This window comes from Struthio camelus, chromosome 12, assembly GCF_040807025.1.
Source record: "Struthio camelus isolate bStrCam1 chromosome 12, bStrCam1.hap1, whole genome shotgun sequence".
In the NCBI taxonomy this organism is placed as follows: Eukaryota; Metazoa; Chordata; class Aves; order Struthioniformes; family Struthionidae; genus Struthio; species Struthio camelus.
The window spans coordinates 15,845,125-15,870,371 of NC_090953.1; the positions used below are offsets into that span (position 1 = coordinate 15,845,125).

The 25,247-nt window shown below is 38.0% G+C and overlaps 1 protein-coding gene across 1 annotated transcript in view; it reads left to right on the plus strand.

The window, feature by feature from the left end:
• The window catches only part of UNC13C (unc-13 homolog C), a 201,073-nt gene that overhangs the window by 149,460 nt on the left and 26,366 nt on the right, over window positions 1-25,247 (plus strand). The window contains exons 22-26 of the mRNA XM_068958236.1: window positions 3,493-3,570; window positions 16,101-16,189; window positions 17,823-17,972; window positions 21,418-21,541; window positions 24,809-24,865. Of these exons, the coding sequence (XP_068814337.1) occupies window positions 3,493-3,570; window positions 16,101-16,189; window positions 17,823-17,972; window positions 21,418-21,541; window positions 24,809-24,865 (498 nt within the window). The remainder of the gene's footprint in view (window positions 1-3,492; window positions 3,571-16,100; window positions 16,190-17,822; window positions 17,973-21,417; window positions 21,542-24,808; window positions 24,866-25,247) is intronic.

The following is a 25,247-nucleotide window of genomic DNA, read 5'->3' on the forward strand; positions in this document are numbered from 1 at the left end:
ATAGGATATCTCAGCATCAATATGCATATAAGTAGCCAAGCATTTTTATTTTTACACACTTACCTCGTACATATTTCTTACCTCTCTTTCCCCCACAGGAAATGCAGAGCTGAAGAGAACACTTAGCATTTATCTCCCCAGGATGGGGGAGTGAATTCATTACTTTTACTTCTGCTTTAGTGTTAATCAAGTCAAACCAAGCTTCATCCAAAACAGTTTGTTTCTGTATTTGGCCCAATATTATAGCCGTGACTGTTCTGAAAATGTAATGTAAAATTTGCAGCAATGTGTGCCTGTTCTTTTCAGTTTAATGCTAATATTAAACCAAGTTTATTACTTTCTAGAAGAAACAAACCTTGACACATTGTATTGAGTCATTCATGCAAACTGTTTCTGTTGTCTTTTAGCCTGTCCAATGGGGCTTTTTTCAATTGTTGAAGTGATTGATTTCTGAAGTCACCCTGGAATGACAATCTTTACTGAGACTTTAGAGGGATTAATCTCATTATGGTTTTGTAATACAGGAAAGGGATAAAGTATTACAACAAATGCCTTTGTGGGAGATAACTTATTTTGACAGACGGCATCTCTTTGCAATGCATACGTCCATTTAGCTTAGTGACCATTTGATCTTGTGATCTCTGTTATATTAAAATTCCATCTTCTCCATTTGATTTCATAGAAGAGAATAAATACTTTTTATGATTAGAGTTAGGTTTTGGCATTCTTTTTCAAGTCAGCATTTTTACTATTTTTATTAAACACTATAAAATGTACACATAAACTGTTCAAATAAAAGCATACCAAAGAGTGCTTTTCATAAAGAAATGCATATAACATAAAAACATCCTCTTATCTTCCACCTCCCATCAGAGTTTACAAACATACCAGTTTCTATGTATATATTTGGTGTTCACTTTTATGTGTTGTTGTGTCTGACTGTCTGACTCCTGTAAATTGCTGCAAATAGAATTCTGAGGGACAAGATAATACTGTAATAAATAATAAGATGAGAATGTTTTTAAGCTCTGGTTCTGTTATTTATTCACAATAGAAATTTTTCCATTGAACTAAGGTAGGCTCAGGCTCTGAAAGAATAACCTTAGTCTCAGAGGAGACTTTGAAAACTGTCGCAATATGAAGTATTTATCTGAGAGCATCTGTTTTTGTAATTGGCTTCAGTATATTGCCCAAGACATTTGCATTTGTTTTGCTGGGAACAAAAACCCCAGACATTATTTTCAATTACTTATTCCCCATCAGAAATCATAATCATTGATTTATGACATTGCAGATAGTTTCCAGAATAATGAATGTGTCAAAGTGGGGAGATAGCTAACGAGTAGAGAAGAAAAGCGGTAATGAAATAGATACCTTTTTCCATGAGAACGGTGTCACGCGTGACATATAAAGATGGCAGGAACATCACAAATGTATTTCTGCCCTAGCTAACTCCTGTAAAAAGAGTGAGAATTTGGCTACTCTTCCTCTAAATCTCGTCACTACAGTTTGCATGTAGCCACAGATTGGTAGTTACCCAAAAGCACATAATAAGCACCAGATTTTTTACATGTTTCTTATTAGGTAAATCTCTGTCTCATCTTCTCATGGAAATGAATCTCATGACCTCATCTTTCAGCTGCCGAAAAGGCATGTGTTGTACCACAAATAATGTGCTTGGAAGTTCTGTGCTGCTTCTTGCGAGTACTACACTTAACAGTCCCAGAAGAGAGGCATTACAACAAATTGCTTATTTCACAGATGTATTTTAAACCAGGGATACTGATTCAGCACTAATCTATCTTTCAGTTTTTGCCGTTGTGCCAATAAGTACGTGTATACATATTGTAAGCTAAAATACAAATAATTAGAGTTATTATTTATATATTATTCTCCACTTATCCTTATTACTACCTCTCCTTTTTATGGCCAGTAAACCTTTCTTTATCTCCCACTGTTTCTGGACCTTTCTTGCATTTAAAAATCAGTTGCAATAGAAGAGCTCCTTGACTCATTTTGAACTTTGGTTCTGTCCTTCTGTTTGCTACCATCGCAAGCTCCCCAGTTTCCCTGTCATCTACACATTTACAATTTGGCTTCCATATGAAATTAAGTTTTGTTGTACATTCATCAACACAAGTGAGCACATTGTGACATTTCATCGTGACGTGACATTTCAGCTACTACACAAAGCCAGCCCTCTTTTAGGGGAGGCAAATAGCATGCAACATTGAAGATGCTGAGTGGGAAGCAGTCATGTGAGGATTAGGAAATTAAATCAGAATTGTTTTTCCTTCTAGATTCCTTTTTGACTTTGACCCTAATTCCTTTGATGGTAATGTAGAAGGGCTACCAGAGTTATTTTAATGATCTTTTAAATGTCAAAGTCTAGTCACACCATCTTTCAGCACTACACTGGAACATCTAGAAAGGTACAGATGAGTATCAATCACTCTAATCATTCCTTTCCCTTTCGTTCTATTAAAAAAGTGTATGTGCTTTATTGAAATGCGTCATTTCGGGGTCTAAATGAACCCGGTGCTGGACTGGAGCACGCTGACCTTGGCTAAGCAGAATTCTTTTAGAGAGGGTCGTCTTATTTTTCGCCCAACCGCATCAAACTATAGCACATAATGTCATCTGAATACACAAAATCCCACTAATAGAGCCCTTCTCCCATAATTGTGTAATAAACTGCTTACTTGTATCTATTTTTAATTTTGTTATTTTTTTTTTCCCAGCAATTACTGTCTTTTACATTGTGACTGCGTGTTCTGACTTAAAGCAATGAGTTTAAACAACGGTACTTTTAGAGTTCAGTTAGATGTTTACAGAATTTCTATTGCCTAATTCATTCACAAACTTTTCAAGCAACGCAAAATTGTGCATTTCTGGAATAATACTTTGTTGTTAATAGAACTGTCTTTCGATTTATTCATATACTTAAAGACCTCAGCTGTTATCTTGGGTTACAGTGCTGTGACGGTTTTCTGCAGACTGTGTCTAGGAAGCAATCTGGTGCTTCCTTCTTCCAGTCTATTTTCACTCTAAAGTACTTTGATTGTTGTTGTACTTGCTCTCAAAGAGCCAACAATGTACTGCATGCATTAATCCAGCAGATATAATTGTATCAAATATGAGTAGCGATTACATGGAATATGAGATTCATGACACTAAATACTGGGATCTGAACACCACCCCGTCAGTCAAGAGAAGGTAAGCAGTCTGCTTGTGGGGCAGTGTTGTCCTAAGGAGATAGTGGGCAGTCACTGGCTGCCTGAAGTTTACTGACTGGGCAAAGATGAGTATGAAGTGTAGAAGGAAGGGGACACTGCAGTGGTTGGATAACTGAGATCCTCCTCTAAAAACACAATTACATGAAGGCAGAGCTGCTGAAGAACTGGCCTTCAGGCTGGAGGTTGTGAATGCACACATTCATACATGAAAGGAGCATGATATGCACATTTATCACATGTTGTGCTTTTTTTGTAGCCCTGTATCTTGATGAACAATATTCAGCAGTTACGAGTCCAGCTTGAGAAAATGTTCGAGTCCATGGGAGGAAAGGAGGTGAGTGAGATTTGTTTCCTGGTCCACTTCAGAGTTGCTTAGAGATCATTAGCACCATGTTTTTAACCTCGTAACAGCCTTCACTTATGCTTGCAAAAAATTCAAAATATTAAAAGAACAATGTGTGCAAGAACTATTTAATGTCCTGAGAAAGACTCAGTACTATTTCAGAGAAACATGCTAATGATCTGTAAAGTTGAACCAACACTGAGTGTTTTCTGTTGCAGTCTGTAGTGCCAGCTTTATGTTAATGGTTAATGTTCGGGTTTGGACTATATTTTGCTTTTTTTTTTTTTTTTTTTTATGTATCAGTACGTTTTGCCTGTAACTGAAAATTCTGCAGAATTTGTGCCTTGTGCTTTGTCTGTAATGTGTCATGTCTTTGTCTAATGCCTTTGACTTGCAATCCACTGAACAGAAGAAAGAAGGAGAGAGATTCTCTTATGAGGTTTGTGATAGTAAGCATCTTTCCTTATTCCTGACTATATTTTCTAAAGCTGAGAAAAGTAACGTTTCGTACTAATTTCCATTGGTGCATTTGTGTAGTTCCCTATGGTCTGAAATCAAAAAGAGCTATGCTTGGGCATTCAGTGACACACTAAATTAAAACGTTTTAGAGGGCAGAGAGCGTGAAGTCTTTCACAGTCTCTAAAGAGCTGTATAACATATTTTTTTAAGTGCACTTTTCAGTATCTGAGGGCCTAATTGCATCCAAGCTCAGACACCATTTCACCAAGAGTTGCTATTCAGTGGTCCAGCATATGCTTAATTTTATCTCCTTTTACACGTAGCAGGACCTTAGAAGTGCCTGAAGTCCTGTCGACAATAAAGGGACATAAAGGCATTCTTCAGTACTTTGCTGATTCTGGTCTTCATGTAACTCACAGGTTGAATGATTACACACACGAGTGAGAATTACAGTTCTATACCTGGAAAGAATTGCTTTGGCTAATTGCAGTAAGCACTAATATATTCTTTTTCAAATGATTACCATTCCGATGAGTGATAAAGGGTTGACTTTGAAAGCCAAGTTTTTGTTTTGTTTTGTTTTAATTTATTTTGAGTAGCAGGAAAACCAAAGTGATGGTTGCTTTCCTGGCTTCTAAATGAACACTTCAAAAGGTGCCATATGTATTTATTTAAATAAAATCATGTTTACTTGACTAACATGTCAGAGAACATGTCAAAGTGCTGGATAGCTCAGTCTAATTCTGGAATTCACCTTCTGTAGATGTGCACATGCACTTGTAGATCATAATCATAAATGTTTGCAAGCTAATGAAAAGTTTGTTTCTTTTGTAGGCTGTAGAAGCCTCTCTTCTTGTAAAATATATACAGAGAGAGGTCATGAATACACTATCCTTATTATCAGTAGCTGGCATTTAAAAAGAAGTTGCATATGTATTTCCTTTCGATGCTGCAGTTTGAAAGTGTCACAGAACTTAGATCTAATGTGACATACCATAGAGAGAACTGGAAATAACGTTGTTTCAGATGTCCACAGCCACAGGGAGGCTTTTCAGAGGGAAGACGCTCCTCTGTGAACTGCTCTCTTGCCAGTCACAGAACAGCAGCTTCCAAATGAACCTACAGATTAGCTCCATGATGAGGAGGTTTTGCTGAGCTAGTAGTAGCTCTTTGGAGCAGCCATGGCAAAAAAACTTCATACTCCAGAGAAAACGAAACAAACTTCTGCAGTCGTCTTGTCATTAAAAGTTTTATATCAAACTTAAATATATTATGTATTTGAGTGTGTGTGTGTGTGTGTGTGTATAGATCATCCAGGTGTGTGTGTGTGTGTGTGTGTGTGTGTACATGACATTATATATACACACACACATATATGTATAACGCAGATGTGGCTGGTTTTTGTGGTTCCCATTAAAGCCTTTTTGCTGTATGAATATGACAAAGAAATCTCTTCCATGATTTTATGTTCTGTGCAGAGTACTTTTATATTAAGGTCTGGGATCTAATCCTACAGAATGCCCTGAATCCTAAAAACAGCTAAGTGTCCATAAATCTTGCTGAAGACAAGGGCAGCAGGAAGCTGAGCAGCACCTTGCATACCTCTGCAGTGTATTCCTTTAATTGAGGCAGTACATTATATTATGTCTATATCTATCAGATTATTTTCTAATCATAGAATATTTTCTTGAATCTTTTAAATGTTTAGTTTTCCGCAAGAAAAAATTACTTTTCCTTTTATCTGAATAGCCTAAAAATAAAAACTTAGTCCAAAAATTAGGATTTTTTCATAGCAGTTTTCTTTCAAAATCTCTCATCTGTTCTCACCCTTTCCAGTTTCCCTTTTGAGGTTAAGTGAGGACTGTGAATGAATTATTAAGGGTGTTACAGTATCAAAGCAACATGTCTCCTACAAACTTTGGAGGAACTTGCAACCTCCAGAGAGAATTTGCATTATCTTTCTAAACTCCCTTGTCAAATAGCTTAAGCCTATCTCCGATTCACAGGCTAGGAAAAAAGAGCTAAAGAGTGCCGATCGCCTTTTACCGCTTTGCTGCAAAATTCATTTTCCTTCTGAAGTAGTTTGATTTTCTAAGTAATTTGATCAGATGTGGTCTTGAACTAGATGGATCTCAGGTCTGACCTAGCACAACATTTCCTGTGCGGACACGTGTCCTCTGAAAATAGCGCATTTCATTTTCAAAGCTCAGTGATTTTTTTTCTACTAAATAAACCAGGTCTATGTTCTGAACTCAGCCGTAAATCCACTGTCTTCAGTGTTCATTACAGACCGGATCTTGATGTTTTGTGTTACTGCAGTCCTAAAAATGTATTAATAGTCCTTTAAAGTGCACTAAATTGTGTACAGGTCCACATTTCTATGTGCCTGAAAGAACATGCCTTAAAATAAATTACTTACTTCTTTAATTTAACAGATTTCAATGTTAAAATAAATATTGAAAAATATTTATGACTATAAATACAAATTATTTCTTATTTTATTTTTATTTAGTTCTCACTCGGGGAAACTCTCATTGAAATAAATTGAACAGATGATCCCAGAGAGTTAATTGTTTGATGGTCTGTCCTGTTTGTATATGTTGTCTTTTACTGTCCCCACTGATCCCTGCAGCACATGTATTGATGTCTCATATCTGCATTGTCTCTTCTTGCAATTTCCCCTGCTTGTGTCACCACAAAAATAAACAGTAGACGTTTGTCAGTAGTAAGCCTGTGCAATAGAGTTAGGACAGAGAATAATAGAGAATATTTGACCTTGGAGGTTAGGATGTGGAGAAGCTGAGCAGTGAAACAGTTTTTGGCTAAAATTTACCAAGTCATCTTCAGTCCGTTCCCCATGGCTTGGGCAGTACCAGTTGAGAAATAATATAGATGCCATTCAGAGCTACTGATATATGTTAGTGTAAAGATGATACGCATTTGTTTGTTACTGTACTGCTTATGATCAGGATGAGTGGGGGACTTATAATCCTGAATCTGCGGAGAAAATTGCATACATGGATGCTGCCAAGACTGTGGGATCCATTTATAAGATCAGGGCCTGCAAGGGTGCCAAAACTTTTGTTTCATCTTCTGCGCCAAACTTAGTTTTTACTCAGAGACGAAAAGACACAAATGATAAATTATATTCTTTTAGGTCAACTATTTACTCTGTTGTATGTGTGAATGAAGGTGACCAGTTTACCTGTTACTGGTCATAAGGCATATGGAGTAGCTAGCTATAAAGGGTGAATAAACCCACTTAGTGTACTGATGGCTTCCACACCGATCTGCTTTCTCCAGTATTTCTTCAAAAAGATGCGGTAGCGTTTCTGTTGTTAGTAAGGATAGCACTGTGAAGCTCCACTAAAAGAAAAAATACTCACAAGGGTTGTAAAGTCACAGGAGAACAAAGTGAGCTTTAAATTCTGACAGTTTTTCTATCTCAGCAACAGCAGTACAAAGTGATACATTCAACAGTGCTATAGTTGACCTACTAGGTACACAAGCTGGAATGCGTAATGTGGATTAAGGCCTTTTGCAAAATCCAGTGATGAATTTTTATTACTTTAGGTCTTAAATATTATTCCACAGCTTAATGGGAGAAAATTAAAAATCTTAATAAAGCAGACAACCAGAGCCCTTTTAACAAATTAAAATTTCTATTTTGGGAGTTTATAGAAGAACTGTAGATTTAAATAAACCACTACACAGTAAATTGATCTAAGACCGGCATTCAAAAGGCATACGTTTGGGTACATTTTAGTTTTGTGGTGTGTGAAAACAACTACTGTAAAAAGCCCACACCCCACTTAGTGAAGCTTGTCTCTGGGACTGGAACAATCTGGCCCTTTTGCCAGGGTAGAAAATTTCAGCTGCACAACTTCACTGTGATTTTCATTATTAATGCAAAATTTGGATCCTTCTTAAAGAAGGGTGGGATGCACTGGAATAAATGCAGAGCTAGGTACTTAAAAATAATATGTTTTTAGATACCATTATTTGCATAGCCTATAATCAGTTTGCTAAGTTTTTGTCCCATATCTGGGAGTACAAACAGTTCTGAAGACTTTAAAGTAACTCTTGCCTGTGAGGCTAATTCTACTAGAATGCAATTACTATCAGTCTTAAATAAATACAAATCTTCCATTTAGTAAAAGTGGAAAGGCTCTAGAATTTTTGTGTGTGTGTGTGTGTGTGTGTGTGTGTGTGTATGTGTCTACTTCATAGACTATATGTTTTGTCTAGTCTGTGACAAGTTCCTCATAAAAGTGCATGAATGCAGTAAACCTTCAGAAATCTGAGAGAGACTTGCTCTGATACCATGCAGAGGTAGGAGCACAGGAGATGGGGACAGCTTCTGCATTATGAACACATCCCTCAGATTTTTGCTAATAATTGGTACTCAGTTGGCTTATTCTGCCATTAAAGTAATAAGGAGCTTAAGATCACGCAGGAAGAATTTATCAAATATAAATAGCTGTGTCAGTGGAGGACAGCATCTAAGCATTTACAAATAAGTAACTCATATTTGCCGCAGAAAATTGATCTCTGAATGTTTTCAGTGTGTATACATATGTGGGTATACATGTATGGATGTAATTTTCCTTTTATATTATCTAACAAACATAGAATAACTTATGAGCTTTACTTCACCAAAGATTAGCTTAAAATGGGAGATGTTTTACAGTACGAGACAATTATTTCAGTTACATTTGGTTTTGAACCCTTCAGCTTGGGGAAATGGTGTGAGCAGCTGGAATTCTCAAAGCAAGTTCTGCAGCCAGGTACCAGTTTCAAGTCGGAGAATTCCAGCCCTACAGCAGTTTTACAAAGTTAGTTGTTTCCTACAAAGGAACTTTTTAGCATACTCGATGAGAATTTTACATGTGTGCTATACACCTAAGGGTCTCCAGAGGTCCCTTCCGACTTAAATCAGGCTACGATTGTTTGCTAAAGTTTCTGTTTAAATAGCTATGAAAAAAGAAAAGGTTTTACTAAGGCAATTTTCCAGCCCAGCTCCTTTGCTAAATTCCTGCTGTAAATAGCAGAGTATGGCAAAATAAAGGCCACAAATACAGGTACCTTTAACGAGAATATTTTCCCCTTTAAAGCCAAGTACTCTTTTACCTTAGAACGTCTTATTTGCATTGAAGGAAATACCTTCTATAATATCATCCAAGGCTGCAAAGGCACTTACTTACAAAGTCCATCAGTTTCTTTTGAAGGAACACTTCTTAGAAGTCCATTCAGTTTATGTAGAAGAAGGAAAAGGTAAAATGAGCTATTATTAAGTAACTGAGGTCACTGGTTGACCATGTGGATTCAGGAGCAACCACTGAAGTTGCATCTCATTTCTGCATGTATATTTGCATTGTTGCAACTGTATCAGGAAAAAACAGGTTAAGAAAAAGTTATGTCTACAAAGGGCCAAGACATAAGCATATACTTCTGCAACAGCAGCGTTGATTTGGCTGTAACGTGAACAAAATGCTTGCCAACTTTGTCATGGTAGCACTTAAGTTGCATTGTCATGACAGCAGCGATGCCGCCCTCTCTTTGCCGCACCTTCTGGCCCTGATGCTATGTATGTGCTGCCTGGTGCTTCAGGACTTCTCCGTGCAGACCCCTTTTGCAGGGGAAGTCCCAGCTGTTGTACCCGCAGATCTGAACTACCAGAGTAGACTTGTCAAATAATGTGGTGTAAGATGTCAACAATAATTTCTGTCAGTAGAGTGGTAGGATAACTTCCTCACTGTGTGTGATCCAGTTTATTACCCATTCACCATATCTAACTTTTTGAAGTAGACACCTGCTAAGAAACATAACTGCTTTGAGTTGAAAGCCTGTAATTTAGATTCTGTTAAATATGTAACCCTAAATCATGAGAGGTAGCTAAATATTATATTTGGCACAAATGTATTTTTGAAAGGTAAGAAACGTAGACAGTCAAACTGCTTTATTTCTGTTTACTCAGATCAGCAGGTAGATTGTAGGAAATCTGCTTCCAATCATTCTCATTTGTCCAGGGCAACTGAATGTATACCTTCTCGTAAGGCATGAGCTGGCCACACTGATGCTCTCCGTGAGTTCAGAGCTAGCAAACTGGAGACATCATAAGCCAGTAGAATAAAAACTGAGAAAGAGAGAGGGAAAAGAGATCAACAACTTCTGCCCCTTTTTTAAAGGTTCGGTAAGCACAAAACACTAACGTAGATTTTTAAGAAGAATATGATGCTATCAAAATCAAAGTTAATAAACGTCACTAAACCTTGAACTGCTTCTTCAACAAATTCAAGGAGGAGCGGACTTAATGTGCATCACTTAAGAAAGACAGGAAATCTTGTTTAAAACAATTCTAAAATGAACTAATTTCCTCATCTTTATAAACTGTAATAACAAACAAGAAAATTCACAAGTCCTGTTTTCACAAAAATGTGTTAAGAGTTGCCTTCAGTCTCCACATAAAGCCCCTAAATAGTCCTGGGGGTGAAATGCCATTCCAAAACCTGATCATCGCAGACAGAGACTTTGCCCTCAATTGGGAACGAGTAAAGAGTTTAGGATTTTGCTCTTAGTGGTGAAGTGAAGCATAAAACCCTTGGCCTCTGCCACTCACATTCATAGTTTTGTTTGTTTCTTGTCAGGAGAATTTTTTGAAGGAAAATGCACACGTGTTCAGTTTTTTTCCATCCATTTCAAAGTGCAACTAAAATGTTTGTCCTTGATTTGGAATACTTTATCCCCTAGACACTGGAAGAGCACAGACTGGAGTGGCAAGGTACTCTTAAGGACCTTACTGAACTGGTACTTGCAAGAAACAAAGCCAGCAATAAAACCTGTCAACCTCTCCCCTTGCAGGGAGAGAATAGTTTAATTTTTGTTTGTGGAGGGCACAAAAAGTCAGATGATTTTCAGCAGAATAATGAGGCCTATCTCATTTAAAGGAAAACTAATTCTAAGTGAAATTAAATGCTGTTAATCTCCTCCCTGCCACATTGTGAGGAGTCTTTCAAGCAATGTAATCACAATACCATAATCAAACAGCAGTCCCTATGTTCAGAGTAGGCCTATTCCATATGGACAGGGTAGGGAGCTTTATAAATAGAGGAAAAAACTAGGCTCTCAGCACTCTTGCCATTAAAATAAAACAGCCTGAACAATATGAGTTTCTTTATTAACTCTCTTACTCGCTGTTGTAGCCAAGCAGGACGGGTACTTAAAAAATAACATAAATAAGATCAGTCTGCTGTAAAGAAATAAGAGTAGTACAGTGGGATCCAACCCATAGTCCTTTTTTTTTTTTTTTTTTTTAAATTAAGTCAAAAGTCACAGTGAACAGATTATGATAATACAGAATTTTGGTTAACTCCTGTTTGTTCAGCCCAAAAGGAGGGCATATATTCGCACTAAATCATTTTTTCATGTCTGACAAGTTGGGAGCTGATAAAAGGGGGGGGGGGGCGGAAAGCTAATACTTGTTTTGTTTTTCACAAGGTGGCAGAATATGGCATAAATGAGTTATAGCAATTGGTAGGCAAAAAAACAGAAAGCAAAAGCAGGTTACTTACGTGCAACGTTATTACATAAACTGTAGGTAAATCAGGAAGAGCTAAGCACCTCCAAATGGGATTCACAATACCTAGATAGTTGGGTGAGAGGCAGATGGCTTTCAGAGACAAAAAGAACGGCTTAAGTGATGGACCTGTGTCTTTCCTAGATATGCATATTATATGTAAAACTATTTTCTGAACAGAAGTAACCAGGAAGTTCCATTAGGAAACTTAAGCAATTAGATCTGTGAAATTACAGATAAATGCAGAGGATTGGAATTCAGATTAGAGAGGCTCTCTTTAATTCATGCAGAAGTAATTTGCATCTCTGCAGTTTCCTGTGGAAACCCTAGCAAATCTGCAGTTAACAACATTAGCTCTATACTAGCACACATTAAACGACAGTATGGAGTTAACTCAGTCTAACCCAGTATGTAGAAAGCAGCCAAATTCACCAGATCTTGCACTCGTTTCCAAGGTTTGCACATATAAAAGATTTCATAGTTTTAGGCAAGCAGCATTTGGAAAGGATGATGTATAAATATTTCTTGATTTTTTTCTTCCAGCTGTTCTGCAAATGTATTCTCTGCTTTTATTTAGCATTCAGAAAGAGTCAAACTGATAATGACATATTTAATAATCTGTAATTAACAGATTGTTATGATGTGTGCCAACAAATTTCTGAATGTGTTCTGTTGTTGGTAAAAACTAACTATTATTTAAAAAGAAGCTCTGAGAAGCAGAAACATTTATAAACCTAAGAAAGAAATGCAAATTAAGAATCAGTAGAAAAGTGGGACTTAATCTCTTAACAGCTATTTCCACTACTGAAATACATTTGCTGTTTTAAAAAATTCCAGAAGATTTTGACAACTGAGCAACCTACTGATAATATTTTAAGACTAGCCCCACACGTGCTATGGACTATATATGGAACCCAAGTAGCTAAGGGATGAATGGTCTTTCTCCCCTCTTCAATGCTTAAAGTAGATATGACACATTAATGCCACTTATCATGCCACATCTCATTTTTCTCCCACATTAATATCTTCAGGCAGGATTTTTTTCTTTTTTTTCCCTGTTTTTTTTTTTTTTAATATCTTCATTGAACTGTGGGGAGCGGAAAAAATGAGACTTGAAAAAAAAAGAGAATTTCCCAGTGCTGTAGATACTTCCTTTTCATATCTGCATATCCATATACGACATCTTTTCACATGCTGATCGTCACTGCCTTATTGCCTCACTTCAGCGCTCAGATTTCCTTACATCTTTTCTATGTGGTTGTTTGCAAAGTAGGGTGACATTAGGGCTTCATTAGCCCTTCAGTTCATCTTTCAACAGGATCTGGATGGCTGAGATTTCTGCAGCTGAACATATTCATACCTATTTTTTTAAAACTGTTACCTATAATAACTAGTATGAAGAACTGTAGATTCTTCTTACCTCAGTTCTTCCCTTCCGATAATAACTCTGCATCAGATTTGTGGTTATCTGGCAAAAGACCAGCTTGTGTAACAGAGATGGCTCTTTTCAGCGTTACTCCCTTGTTAGAAGGCAGCATTAGCCAAGTCAGTAATGGTCAGGACTTCTCTTGAACACTTGAAAACCCTGGATAAATTAATTAATCTCTTCATGCCTGAGTGTCCTTACTGGGAAACTTCCCTCCTTTACACAGTCATTTTGATGGCCACCTATTATTGTCTCACGTGAGTGAGTGCTGTAGCCAGCATACCTCTTGCAGCTTGTCACCTCCATTAAGCCAAACCATTTGCCTGACGACTCGCTGATTTGTCTTGGGAGCTTACTGGCACATAGAAGACACATGATACAATAAATGAATTAAGTGCACATTTTGGTCCTGGCCAAGCACTCAGATTATTATATAGTCCTGTAATTAAACATAAATAACAATGGCACTTAGAAACATTGCTAACATATAATTCTTGGTCCTCACAAGACCCTCACAAGGTGTTGAGCCCGCATGGCCTGGATGGTCAGCCCGCATACCTCTTTGCATTGCAGTCCTCCTTGTGACACTGCGTTAACGAGCACGAGCATGTGTACGCGCAAGGCTGGACGCTCTGTCACGTGCCTCCAGCTGTGCGCACGCAGTTCATGCAATTTGTGAGCAGAGAACCCTCTACAACTTCCAATACTTGCATGCACCTTTCAATAATGTATGTTTTGTTCGCAGTCAGATATTAGTATGTGATCCTTCTATAGTTTTGGCAAAGCTATGGGCAATTACAGGTGAATTTAGCAAATGTGTTGTATTTTCTGGTCATCATAACAACCTCTAATAGAAAATAACCGCATTGGTCTTCGTAGTCCCAGTAACAACATGCTTCTCTAGCTTGGGCATGGTCTAATGCCTTCTGCCTGCCCGGTATTTTGTGTTTTCTCTTAAGTGTACCATGTTCAGTGTGAATGCTCGTGTGTTCAATATTTGTTAAATGTTAATATTCTAGTGGAGGGCTTAAATTTGCGTTCTGTATGCCTCCCAGCAAAGGAGGTACAATTCCCTGAAGAAGGGCATTTCCTAGAAGAATCTTTGCCTTTGTCAGTCAACTGTAGCTTTGTTTACTATTTCAACAATACTAATAAAGGTATTTCTGCTTTTTGTATGAAGCAGAACGATCACTTCAAGCATTTGAATTGTCAGAGTTTATCTGCCAGGGAAACTATTATGACATGATGGGAGAACCTCTCTCAATGCAGAGTAGTTAAAAACTAGACAGTAAGTGGTCACAGTGTTAAAATATGAGCTTCTCAGATTTAAAAAGTGCCACACATCACCATCATGTTGATCCTATCATTCTTTGTCAAAGTCTGTTTGTATTTTGCAAAGGCAAGGATCAACTGTAAAGTCTGGAGGTGAGTGCAGTCAAACTTATTCAGGGATCAGAAGTGATTGTTTTTAAGGTTTTGGCTTAGCCTGAAGTCAGGCTGCTTTATTATATTCAGTACCCTGGTTATATGAATCATGTTGCTAATATTCATGTATTTTATGAGTACCAGAATGACATTATTGATACTCTAAGGATGTATGGCAATTCTCTCTTCTATGTGAGATTTGGATCAAAAACTAATAGAAACCTATGCTTTCAAACTATACTTAACCTCTAAGGAGAGAAAGAATGGTCTGAGACTAGAACACAGTAAGTCCTGGGAGGTGTTTCAGGGCTTGTTTGTTTTTTCTTAACTTAGCCTTAGAATTCCTTCGTGATCTCATGTAAGTCATCCAGTGCACTGTGCCGCAGCTTCCCACCTGCTCCAAAGTGCGGTTAAAAGAGCTGACCTACTTTACCATAGTACTCTGAAGCATTATATGAGCAATAAGCACTAATAACCCCACTTAGGCAGTTGAAAGATAGGAAAATTCAAATAGAGAAAGACCTGATTATGTACTCCAAATGCGAAATTTCCTTTGAGAGTGTCAGAAAATTTGTATATGACGTGGGCCCAGAATTTGAGGATTATTGTTAAAAACCAGTCACTAACATTGCAATGGTGGTAGCTGAAAGACCTGGTACATCACTTATTAATTCATATTCAGCTGTTGATGATCATCAGCTATATCCCACAGTGGACCATAACTATTTTTCCTAAATGCTAAAGCATTTAAGGAGAGAGAAGTTTGTTGTTAGTTTTTTTTTTTTTTAATTTGAAAAAGAATGCATTGCAAATAAACAAGCTATCAATCATTATCAACAAAGAACCTTTTTGATTAAATATCTGTGCATGGATCCCCGTCCCTGTGCTTGATCAGACATAAATGTAAAACTGTTTCTCTCCCCTGCATTCCCTTTTTTTCTTACATACAGAGAACCTGTATCAGAGATACAAGTTGTTGTTCTGCCTGTACCTCAGAACGTATTGCACTGTGCTTGAATTACGTATGTCTTAAAGGCTTTTAGAAATAAAAGGACTGAAATTCCATAGATTCCCTTCCCTCATACCATATCAGTAGAAGCAGCATGGATAGTCTCCAAACCATCTTCCTCAGTGCTGGCTCTTCTATTTTTACACTGCATTAATGGAAATATGGAAACATCTTCTAAGTAAAACACAAAGAAATTATCAACAGTGGTGAAATGTACAAAAAACCCTGAAAGATTAAAACATATGCATTAGTATTAACGCAAGCACAAACTTCTCAGGCATCGTTCTCTTGGTATGCCTTTCGTATATCATTGCCTGATACTGATATTTCTAATCTAGTGAGGGCTAACACAGTCTGTACCGTCCCATGGAAAGCCATTGCTTAATGGTGAAGTTTTGATTTTTAACAATGTAATTCTTCAGCATTACAGTCAAGTATTTTCCTTTGCTATGGTGATTGGATTTTTAGGCTTACTAAGCAACACTGTATTGTAACAGATGTTTCCACATTTGGTTTTCCATAGTGCTGCGTAACACTGCATATAATTCCTAATTTGTTAATTGTACTTGAAAACTGAAAACATAATGGAAAGGTGAAAAATAACATTCTTTATAATCTCTTTGCAGTTGGATCCTGAAGCTAGTGTTGTCCTAAAGGAACTTCAAGTGAAACTTAGTAATGTGCTGGATGAACTCAGCATAACGTATGCTACAAGGTAACAAACCTATTGTACTGCAAAGGTTGGAGAAACATTTCTGTTCAAATCTCACTGGTTAAGTCTGGGTAACTGTTTGGATGTCTTTTCAGAGAAACAGCTTGGTTGCTCCTGCCCTGATGAAGTGGGGTGTGGGGGGGTGTGGGTGTGTTTGTGGGTGTGTTTGTGTTTGTGTGTATTCAAACTCTGAAAGGTGCCGCAGTAACCTCACTGCAAAGAAAGCTGAAGCTAATCTGTGGGGCGTGAATATCTATAGCAGTGCAGCTGCAAACTTTTGTTCTGCTTTCTGAAAGACAAGAATTGCCTTGTTTGTTCTTGCCTGATGTTATGTTTAACTTCTCTCTCTGATCATATATATGTTATTTCCTGAGACTGACAGCGTTTCCAAGTGGTCTGCTTCCACCAGGAATGTCTGCCAATGTTCAGCCTGCTTCAGATGATCACTGTGAATGGCCTTCTTGGGTCATTCACTCTGCCTGTGGCTCTGCAGGAGTCGTCTGCTGAGCATTACTCTCAAAACCGTTCATTATTCAGACAGCACACTGAAGTTTTGAATGACTGTGCTGCTGTGCCAGCAGTATGTCAGTACTATAAGAAGCTGCAAGTTATTTTTCCTTCTAAATAGAAGGATATGTATGTATACATGCACATTCTCTCTCTCTCATATATATATATATATAAAAGCAAATAAATACCAAGATACACAAAATTCCCTCATACAGTCCACAACAAAACACATAAATTCAGTTTATAAAAAACAAAAAGTATTGCTTGAATCTATAAGGCCAGCAGACTTAGTAAGAAGGCAAATACATCAAGTTTTGTCCTCATTGAGATTGCTGCCATATGTGTGTACGTGTCAGGGCCCAAACTGCACCACAAGATCTGTATAAGCACAGGCCTTGCTCTTCGGTCCTTGCCTGAGCTACATTGTAGGTGTATCTGCCTCTAGGTGTGTCCCCTGGATGGACCTTGGACTCATACTGCAGCCTTGTCTCTAGCCCTGTCTCTGGTGCTGTTTCATACTGCACTGTGCCCCTGGGTGGGCCCTGGACCTGATTCATCACCTTAGCTTGTCTGAAACTGTCAGTGGACCCCGTTATGAGCTCCCTTCTGCTCACCCTGTTTAGACCCTGTGGGACTGGACCCTGGTTGTGAGGGCACTGTCTGTGCTGTGGTCGCCCTCGGCTCCCTCCTTGTCCTCCCATGTGGAACAGCCTGGCTCGTGCTGCTCTTTGACAGTATGTGGTTGTAAGTGGGACTACAATGAAAATTTAGTCATCTACCGCAAGTTTATTCTGCCTCAGAACTGTAGTCTCTGAATATCTGCTGTTCTGCATTGTTTAAATGTATTGATTGAAGAGTGTTTCACATCAGAGATAATGCAAGATTGTCAGACACATTGCTGTACTAGATCAGCTGGGAAACTGAACAGCCTTCAGAAAAAATAAGGCATAACCTGAAGTTATTTTAGTTATTTTTAGTGTAAAGCACCAGCAGTATCTTGTACTGGCGAGCTTCCCATCGTTACAGGCGTGATTTAGATCGTGTTGAAGAAACTGATTCAAAATGATAAATGGTCATTTTTCTATCCCAAAATCCTCTCGTTCCCTTTTTTTTTTTTTAACTATAGTTTCAAATTTATTATTGAAGATTGTGTGAGACAAATGAGCTCTGAGCTGAATCAAATGAGAGGCAATGGGAATGCAGCAGCCAACAAGAACAGTGCAGCCATTGATGCAGAGATTGTGCTGAGGCCCCTCATGGACTTCCTGGATAACATGTGAGTGTGGCAGACTGATGTACGTGCTAGATTTGCAACTGGTATAATTGGTCTGAAGCATGGTAAACAGCTGGAAATAGTTTGTAGTATTTTTAATATTTGTAGCATTGCCCTATGTGCAGAATATTATTCTTGAGACATTTATTTACACTATGCAACTTTTATGTAAGCAACATATTCACCTTTCTTTTTTCATGCCTTGAGGCATTTAAAAGGAGCTCATGTATGGTCTCTTCTCCAGGAGCTGTGGTCCAAAGAAAGTTGTACTGAACAAAAGAGAGCAATTCACTGTACTGAAACTGTTTGGCATTTGCTTTAGGTGTCTCCTTCCTCTTTATATGCACTTCTGCCCCCCACCCCAAAAAACCTGGGCACCATTTAAAGATTATCTCATTGATTTATAGAGCAGCTTGTTTTTGTTTTTTTTTTTTCTGGTTGGTGAAGAGCTAAATTTTAAAATAGGCAGTCCTGCACACTCGCTTTGGCCCTTGAAAGTGAGGTGTCTTGGGTCCTCGTCATCCAGCAGTGACAGGGTCAGCTGTTCTGAAAGTCATGGGCCTGTGCTGTGTAAAAAGCACCTCGCTGTCCTTGTTCGTGTTATTTCTGGCACTTGCGAAACACCACTTGCCTGTAACTGGAAGTGGCTATGACAGCGAGCAGCTTGATACTGATCCTGTGCTTCAGGTCTCCAGTAACACCTCAGTTTACCTTTAACGCCGTGGATCAGGCATAGTTCTCCAAGCCAGCCGTTTTCAAAGCGAGGGCGGCAGAGGCGCGCTGCAGGTATGTGCTTGCAGCAGAGCAGTGTGACCAGGAGGAAGTGTCTGGTTAAGGATGCAGCTGCATGGTGAGGATACCACTGCAGGAAAAGAGACGGGGCTGCGCAGCGCAGGCTCAGAGAAGCCTACCGTGTTTGCTGGAGAGCCCTTGTCTGAGGGATGCCTGTTGAGTCTGTCTCGCAAACCCCTGTTGTCAGAGCTTAAGAGGCAATGGAGGAGGTTCAGTATTCCTGGCATCCTGTGGCGTCTTGTTTCTTCCCACGCTCTGCCCTTTTCCTTGTACCTTGAAAAATGTTTTCAGCCCAACCCAGCCCAGCTCCTGCAGGTTCTTTGCCCAGGTAAACAGAGCAGACCCTGGTGAGCACCAGGGAATGTTTCTTCGTCTTCTGCTTTGTGAAGCTGCACAACTCGTGTTTCTCTGTATACTTCACTGTTTGACTATCTAACGTTCCTGAGTGTCATTAAAACGTAGCATTTGCCAATAGGTTGGGTCAGATGTCTCATGAGAACTGTTCTTGCCATAAAAGTAGCAGAATCATCGCAAGATAGCTTCTCTCGGTGTCAGGTCAGACGCTAACTGCAGTCGCAAAGAAAGCTGCTTCGGAGTCGTGGAACCCAATGAGCATTTGTTTGGATGCTTCTGACGAACTGCTGTGCATCTGTGATAAGTCAGTAAGGTCCTTTTTGAAGGCAGTAATTTGAAGGTCTGAAATACTTCTCTAGGTTTCCAGTGTTAGGACTAGAAGACCCCAGTCAAAGGCTGATTTAAAGAATCGATTTATAATTAACTTTTCTGTCTCCAAGGCGTTCACACTTCACACTGTTACTGCTTCTAAAAGCGGGGCCGATGAGCTTGCTGTGTTAGAAACACAACTAGGCTCACAGTTCCTGACTCTATATATGTATAGTTAAAGTCTGAAAGAGCCCATAAGAGATCATAAAGGGTGGGGAAGGGAAATGAAAAGGATTTGAGTTTGTCTTTTGGGATCTGATTTTTGTAGGTTTTATTTTTTTATAGGCTTTGGCAATTACATGGGTTTCAGTGCCAGTTGGCAATGGGGCAAGTGCTTATTTGCTTTACTCAGGATGGGAGTTGGTATTTTCACAATACTGGCAACTGCCATGCCCAGACACCTAAACCTGACAAAAAATTTTTTAGCTTCTATATCTATATGTTATCCTTTTTACTTTTAGCAATCTACCTGTGTATTAAGTCCTGTGTATTAAGCTGCTAAATGGTTATGTGTTGCTTTCAAGCAACATAATTTTAAATTCTAATTACCTTTGAATTAAGACATTTACTCCTAATGCAAGTCTTCAGGAAAAGAAAAGCCAAAAATATCTATACACTTACATATAGCTATCCTAAGCTTATGCTTTAAAAACCTGTGAGGGATGGGTTTTTGCCTGTCAGATCTGATCCCAACTTACCATTTGTCAAAGCCATCTTCATCCCTTCTTTGAGATTTAAATGAACAATGATACAATCGAAACAAAAAAAGATGTTTTTAAAACTGGCCATATAGAAAATGTTCCACTCCACTGGAATGTTAAGCATAATTTTAGTATGTCCTAAACCCCATGCACCTGATACTAAAAAAATAAAGACCTGATACTAAAAAAAAAAAAAAAAAAAAAAAAAACCCTGAAAACCTTTGCTAGGCAATATCAACTTTCTTCCAAAAAAAGGTATATAGTAGGATTATAATCATATAATTTTTTTTCATTATTTCTTAATTACACTTTTATTTATGTGCTTTCTAAGAGATGGTAGTAACAGATGCCAGAAAAGTTAGTTGGCATCTTTATGTATAGTGATATTTTCTTTACAAAAATCTTTTTTTTTTTTTTACATGAGCAGCTCAGACATAATTCTGTAAAAATCCCCACATAAGCATTTGCACAATACCATTTTGAAATTATTTTTTCCTGTGCCTGAAAACTAGCCCTTTATTGATCATGCTTCTTATTCACAAAAATACATACCTGACAGTTTATGAAAATACTCTTAGATTTAAAATTAAAAAAAGCTATGTACAGATAGAGAGTCTCCAAATATTTAATTAGACCATGTTAGTAAGATAGGATGGCTGCACAGAAAGTGACTGTGTGTATATATGTGTGTGTGTGTGTGTGTATGTATATATATATATATATGTGTGTGTGTATATATACACACACACACACACACACACATATAGAAGTAAATGCTCCAGGATGGTAGCTCTGAATTTGAATTAGCTATCAACAGCTAGTTTTATATCACAGCGGATGGATGTGACAACAAGGGAGACCTTTGGTGGGGTTTGTTTGTTTGTTTTTATGGCATAAGCAAATTATATATTGAAATTTTAATTGGAGTTTGGGGGTTGTAGATTGTGTCACACATCAAACCATATAACTCGTTATAGTTTTGTATTTTCAATAAATATACTAAGCAGTAACACTGATCCTACAGATTTATATGATTTTTCTAATATGCAAGTCCTTTTTTTCCAAAAAAATCTTTACTAATAATATTGTGAAATAACTAAACTATCAAAATACTGTTATTGGTAGAGAAAAGCTAAGCCATAATGGCCATAAATCTGAAGATATAGTGATTCAGCATCTTGGAAGTCTTAATGCTAGTTTTCAAGCCTGGTCTATGTTTTGTTTTATTACAGTTTAAGTCTCTCTGCGAAAATCTGTGAGAAGACAGTTCTGAAACGGGTTTTGAAAGAGTTATGGAAGTTAGTCCTGAACAAAATAGAAAAACAGATTGTGCTTCCGCCACTGACGGACCAAACCGTAAGTGTCCCAGCTGCAGTTCAAACATACGAAGGTTTGTAATTATTACTACCTTGCTTAATCAGGTGTCCAGCAGGAGTTCTGCTACTATCCTTTTCTGTACCTGGGCTAGAAGGAAGGATTTGTTGACTGCACGCAATGTGTTGCTGTCTTCTGTTTCCAAGTAGTATAGCTAGGTTGCTCTTCAGTAACTGGTGAGGAAGACTCTGCTCTTTGCTATGGTGCATGCTCCAGCTCAGGGCAGTTCTTATGAATGCAGGCTAAAAGAAGCAGAGTCACTGACTTTGTAGTGTGCTTTTGTGTAAGGGTTTTTAGTTTGGTTTCTCTTGGCTTCGTTGGCCAAAGTAACACCACGAGAGTGTTCCTGGCCCTTCACAGCTGCACCAGGAATTCAGTCACCTCGATTTTCCTAACTCCAGAAAAGACAGGAACACTCACCAGCAGAGGTGGGTCATGACCACCTTTTCCTTTTGCACACAGCAGAAACAAAGCCCTGTGAAGGGTTTTATTGCTTCAGCAGGCAGAACAAAAAAAAAAAAAAACCACCATCTTTCTTGCAAACTAATCATTACATTGCTGCAGTGTGCCTTTGGGCAGCTTTTCTGTGTAAAAGTATTATCAGTTAAGCTGCTACAAATATACTGGTCAGTATCCATAAGGAAAGACATACATATTATAACATTACATTATATTAAGAAATATGAAAGAAAATTGGTGGGGAAGCGAGGGGAAACCTAGTTGCACATGTATAAATGGTGTTAAGGCAGCAATGAAATAACATGGGCTTTTAAAAATTTCTAGTGTAGAACTCATCACACCACCATACCCAGGACTCCATTCACTGTATTTGCTCATCTTTACTATATTGCAGTTGTTTAGCAAGCACTCTTGAAAAAAAGAGGTTCTCTTTCAATGTGTGACTATGTCAGATTTATATTTCTGAGACTTCTAATTTGATTTTCTGATATTTTGGTGCAAGGGCATTGGCAAATGTTGTCTGCAGATATATGTGATGCTTTAACTGGGTAACTGGACTTCCTGTTAGGAGTTATGAGGATTTATTAGCTTTATGGATATATTTTAACAAACAGGTTCACTTCTTATACTCTGAATCATAGAACCGTGCGGTTCAGAGTTGGGTTTTTCCTGTTGCTTTTTTTTAATTGTTTGCCAAGAATACGAAATTACTTGTCAAAGACCTAGGAAGCTCACTTGGTTAATAGCACCGTGTTTCAGTTAGTATTATAAAACAAGATTTTGGAAACATTTCCCCCCAGAATTTGGAACTCAAACCTTTAGTTAAAAAAAAATAATAATAAATAATATAAATAATAAAAAGCTTTAATCTTTCACCATAGTGAAAATAATATTTGAATGTCAACTGAATACAGATTTCAGTTAATCTTCCTGCATCGGCAAGCAGATTTCTGTTGTCCATACTGATGCTAAGAACCACCCCAAGCCATAAGCTGTGACACTGACATTACAGCCCATTTTACAAATGCTTATTCCAATCATTTGTTGAGTAAGTTGATATTTTTTTTTAAGCTATGGGTGAATATCTGGAATGCAAAACTTCCCCATTTCAGGCAGAAGACAGAGAGGGTGGTCTTGAAGAAGCAGAGGCAAGGAGCCCTTCTCCCCTCCCACCCAGAATGAAGAGTCTTCTGGATGGAAGTTGGATTAGTTAGTGGCCAGAGGTGAGAGGGCTTCTGTTTATTGGCCAGTTACTGGTTAAAGGCAGAGACTGTGTTTCTCGTTCAAGAACCTTTAAGATCATTTTAGATGGTGATAGCTCGGATTTCCACCAACACTTTGCCCCAGACCTTCATAAAACTGAAATACTCTTGCTTCTCCACACGTACGTACGTAATAAACACTAGCCTCTGACTACAGATTGTCTGCAACATTTTTTCCCCAAGCTTTACTTAACACTGATATAGTAGAAGAGGTGACATCTTAAATATATCGTCTGTAATGCTTAAGGAACATGATGGACAGGTAAACAAAGATTACTGAATTAGGCTTTCAGTTTGCCTGTAATATCACATTATGTATGATATACCTCAGTAGCTGTTAGGCAACACTTGTGGTAGCCTCTATGTAAAGTGTTGCAGTTGGAAGGCATTGTGAAAGGTTTATAGCTATTGATAGAGTAGTTGCATTTATCTCACTGCTTATGATGTTTACTATTGAACACAGTTAAACCAAATCCATAAATAGTAGGATACTGTGAGAGACGTTTTCCTTTTGTAGCCTTGAACGCTACCCTCTCTCTGAGGGTGAAAGGCACAGACAGTCATAAGCAGGGTTTATTTTTTAATTTTTGTATTTATGTTACAATTCTCGCCACTAGTAAATAATGAAAACTTAAGCTGCAGGTTGTACATTTGAAAAACAAAATATCTTTTGCAGCAGAACCATGCAGAAGCAAAACGAGTTCTAGGCATTGAAACCTTTTGGAAAAGAATGAGTGATGACAAATTGTTCATATTGTGCTATATATGTTGAACTGATTTTATTATTCTTTGTCAGCACCTTAAGTGAAATCCAGACATGCAGAACTATGTCTTGTTGAACTGCCAAAACCCACTAGTAATTACGTTTCCTGGGGTAACTGTGGTAATAGTGTTAACTCAGAATTACAGTAGGATTCCCAGCAGATGTTTAACACAAAGATGTAGGCTTTGGCCTTTAGCACCTTGCTAGGATGTGGCTATTGTAAAATGCTGGTTGACCTCCACAACACTTCAGTTTCTTTAAAAAAAAAAAAAATAATGATTTTTGGCTTAAGATCAGGTTGTTATGCCACATGCTACACAACTGAGGATTTCACTAGGCTTCTGCAGGTTCTTCAGGGCTGCTCCACTTCCCATCGTAAATATATTAGCTTAGCATCTAAGAGCCATGATTTTGGACAAGTTTCTCATTGAGGCGGGTATTAACTCTGTAGAAAAATAGCCCCTGCCTTAGGTTAAAAACATTAAATACAAAATGCGACAGCAGACAGGAGCACAAGAAACAGCTATCCTCACAATAGGCAATACTTGTATCAAAATACAGGACATGAGGGAATCATGCTGCAGGCCTTCAACTACTTTGCCATAGCAACTAAATTAAAATATGCTTCATGTGTACTAGAAACTTTCATTTAGCTTTGCAAACAATGACTTAAGCTCATGCCCTAGCAGAAAATAAGAAGATGTTGACATTAAAAGCAAACGCTGTGTAGTAAGTCTGTTTCCTGAATTTTCAATGTGATTACAGGGGCCCCAGATGATATTCAGTGCAGCCAAAGATCTTGGACAACTGTCAAAACTCAAGGTAATGTAGCCAAATGAATCTGTGAATGGTCTGCTCTAATGAAAAAACGGATTAAATATTAGTGACTGTGAGGCCAAAACAACTCATGCCTCCTTCTTGTGCTTATTTACTATAAGACGACTGAATGTGGCAGTAGCTATTCATAGGTGAGTAATGGTTTTATAGTCTGGTCCAAAACAAAACAAACAATAAAAGACTCTGCTTATGTGACAAAGTGATCACTAGCTGAGTCAAGAAGATATCATTCCCATATTGCACAGCTAGGCCTTATGAACATTAAACATCATAAAAAAATAATTATACTTTCTTTTTGTTCCTTTCTGGTACCAATTCTGAACAAAAATTTGAAATAGGAGTACTTGTAAATTTGTTCTGCGTATTA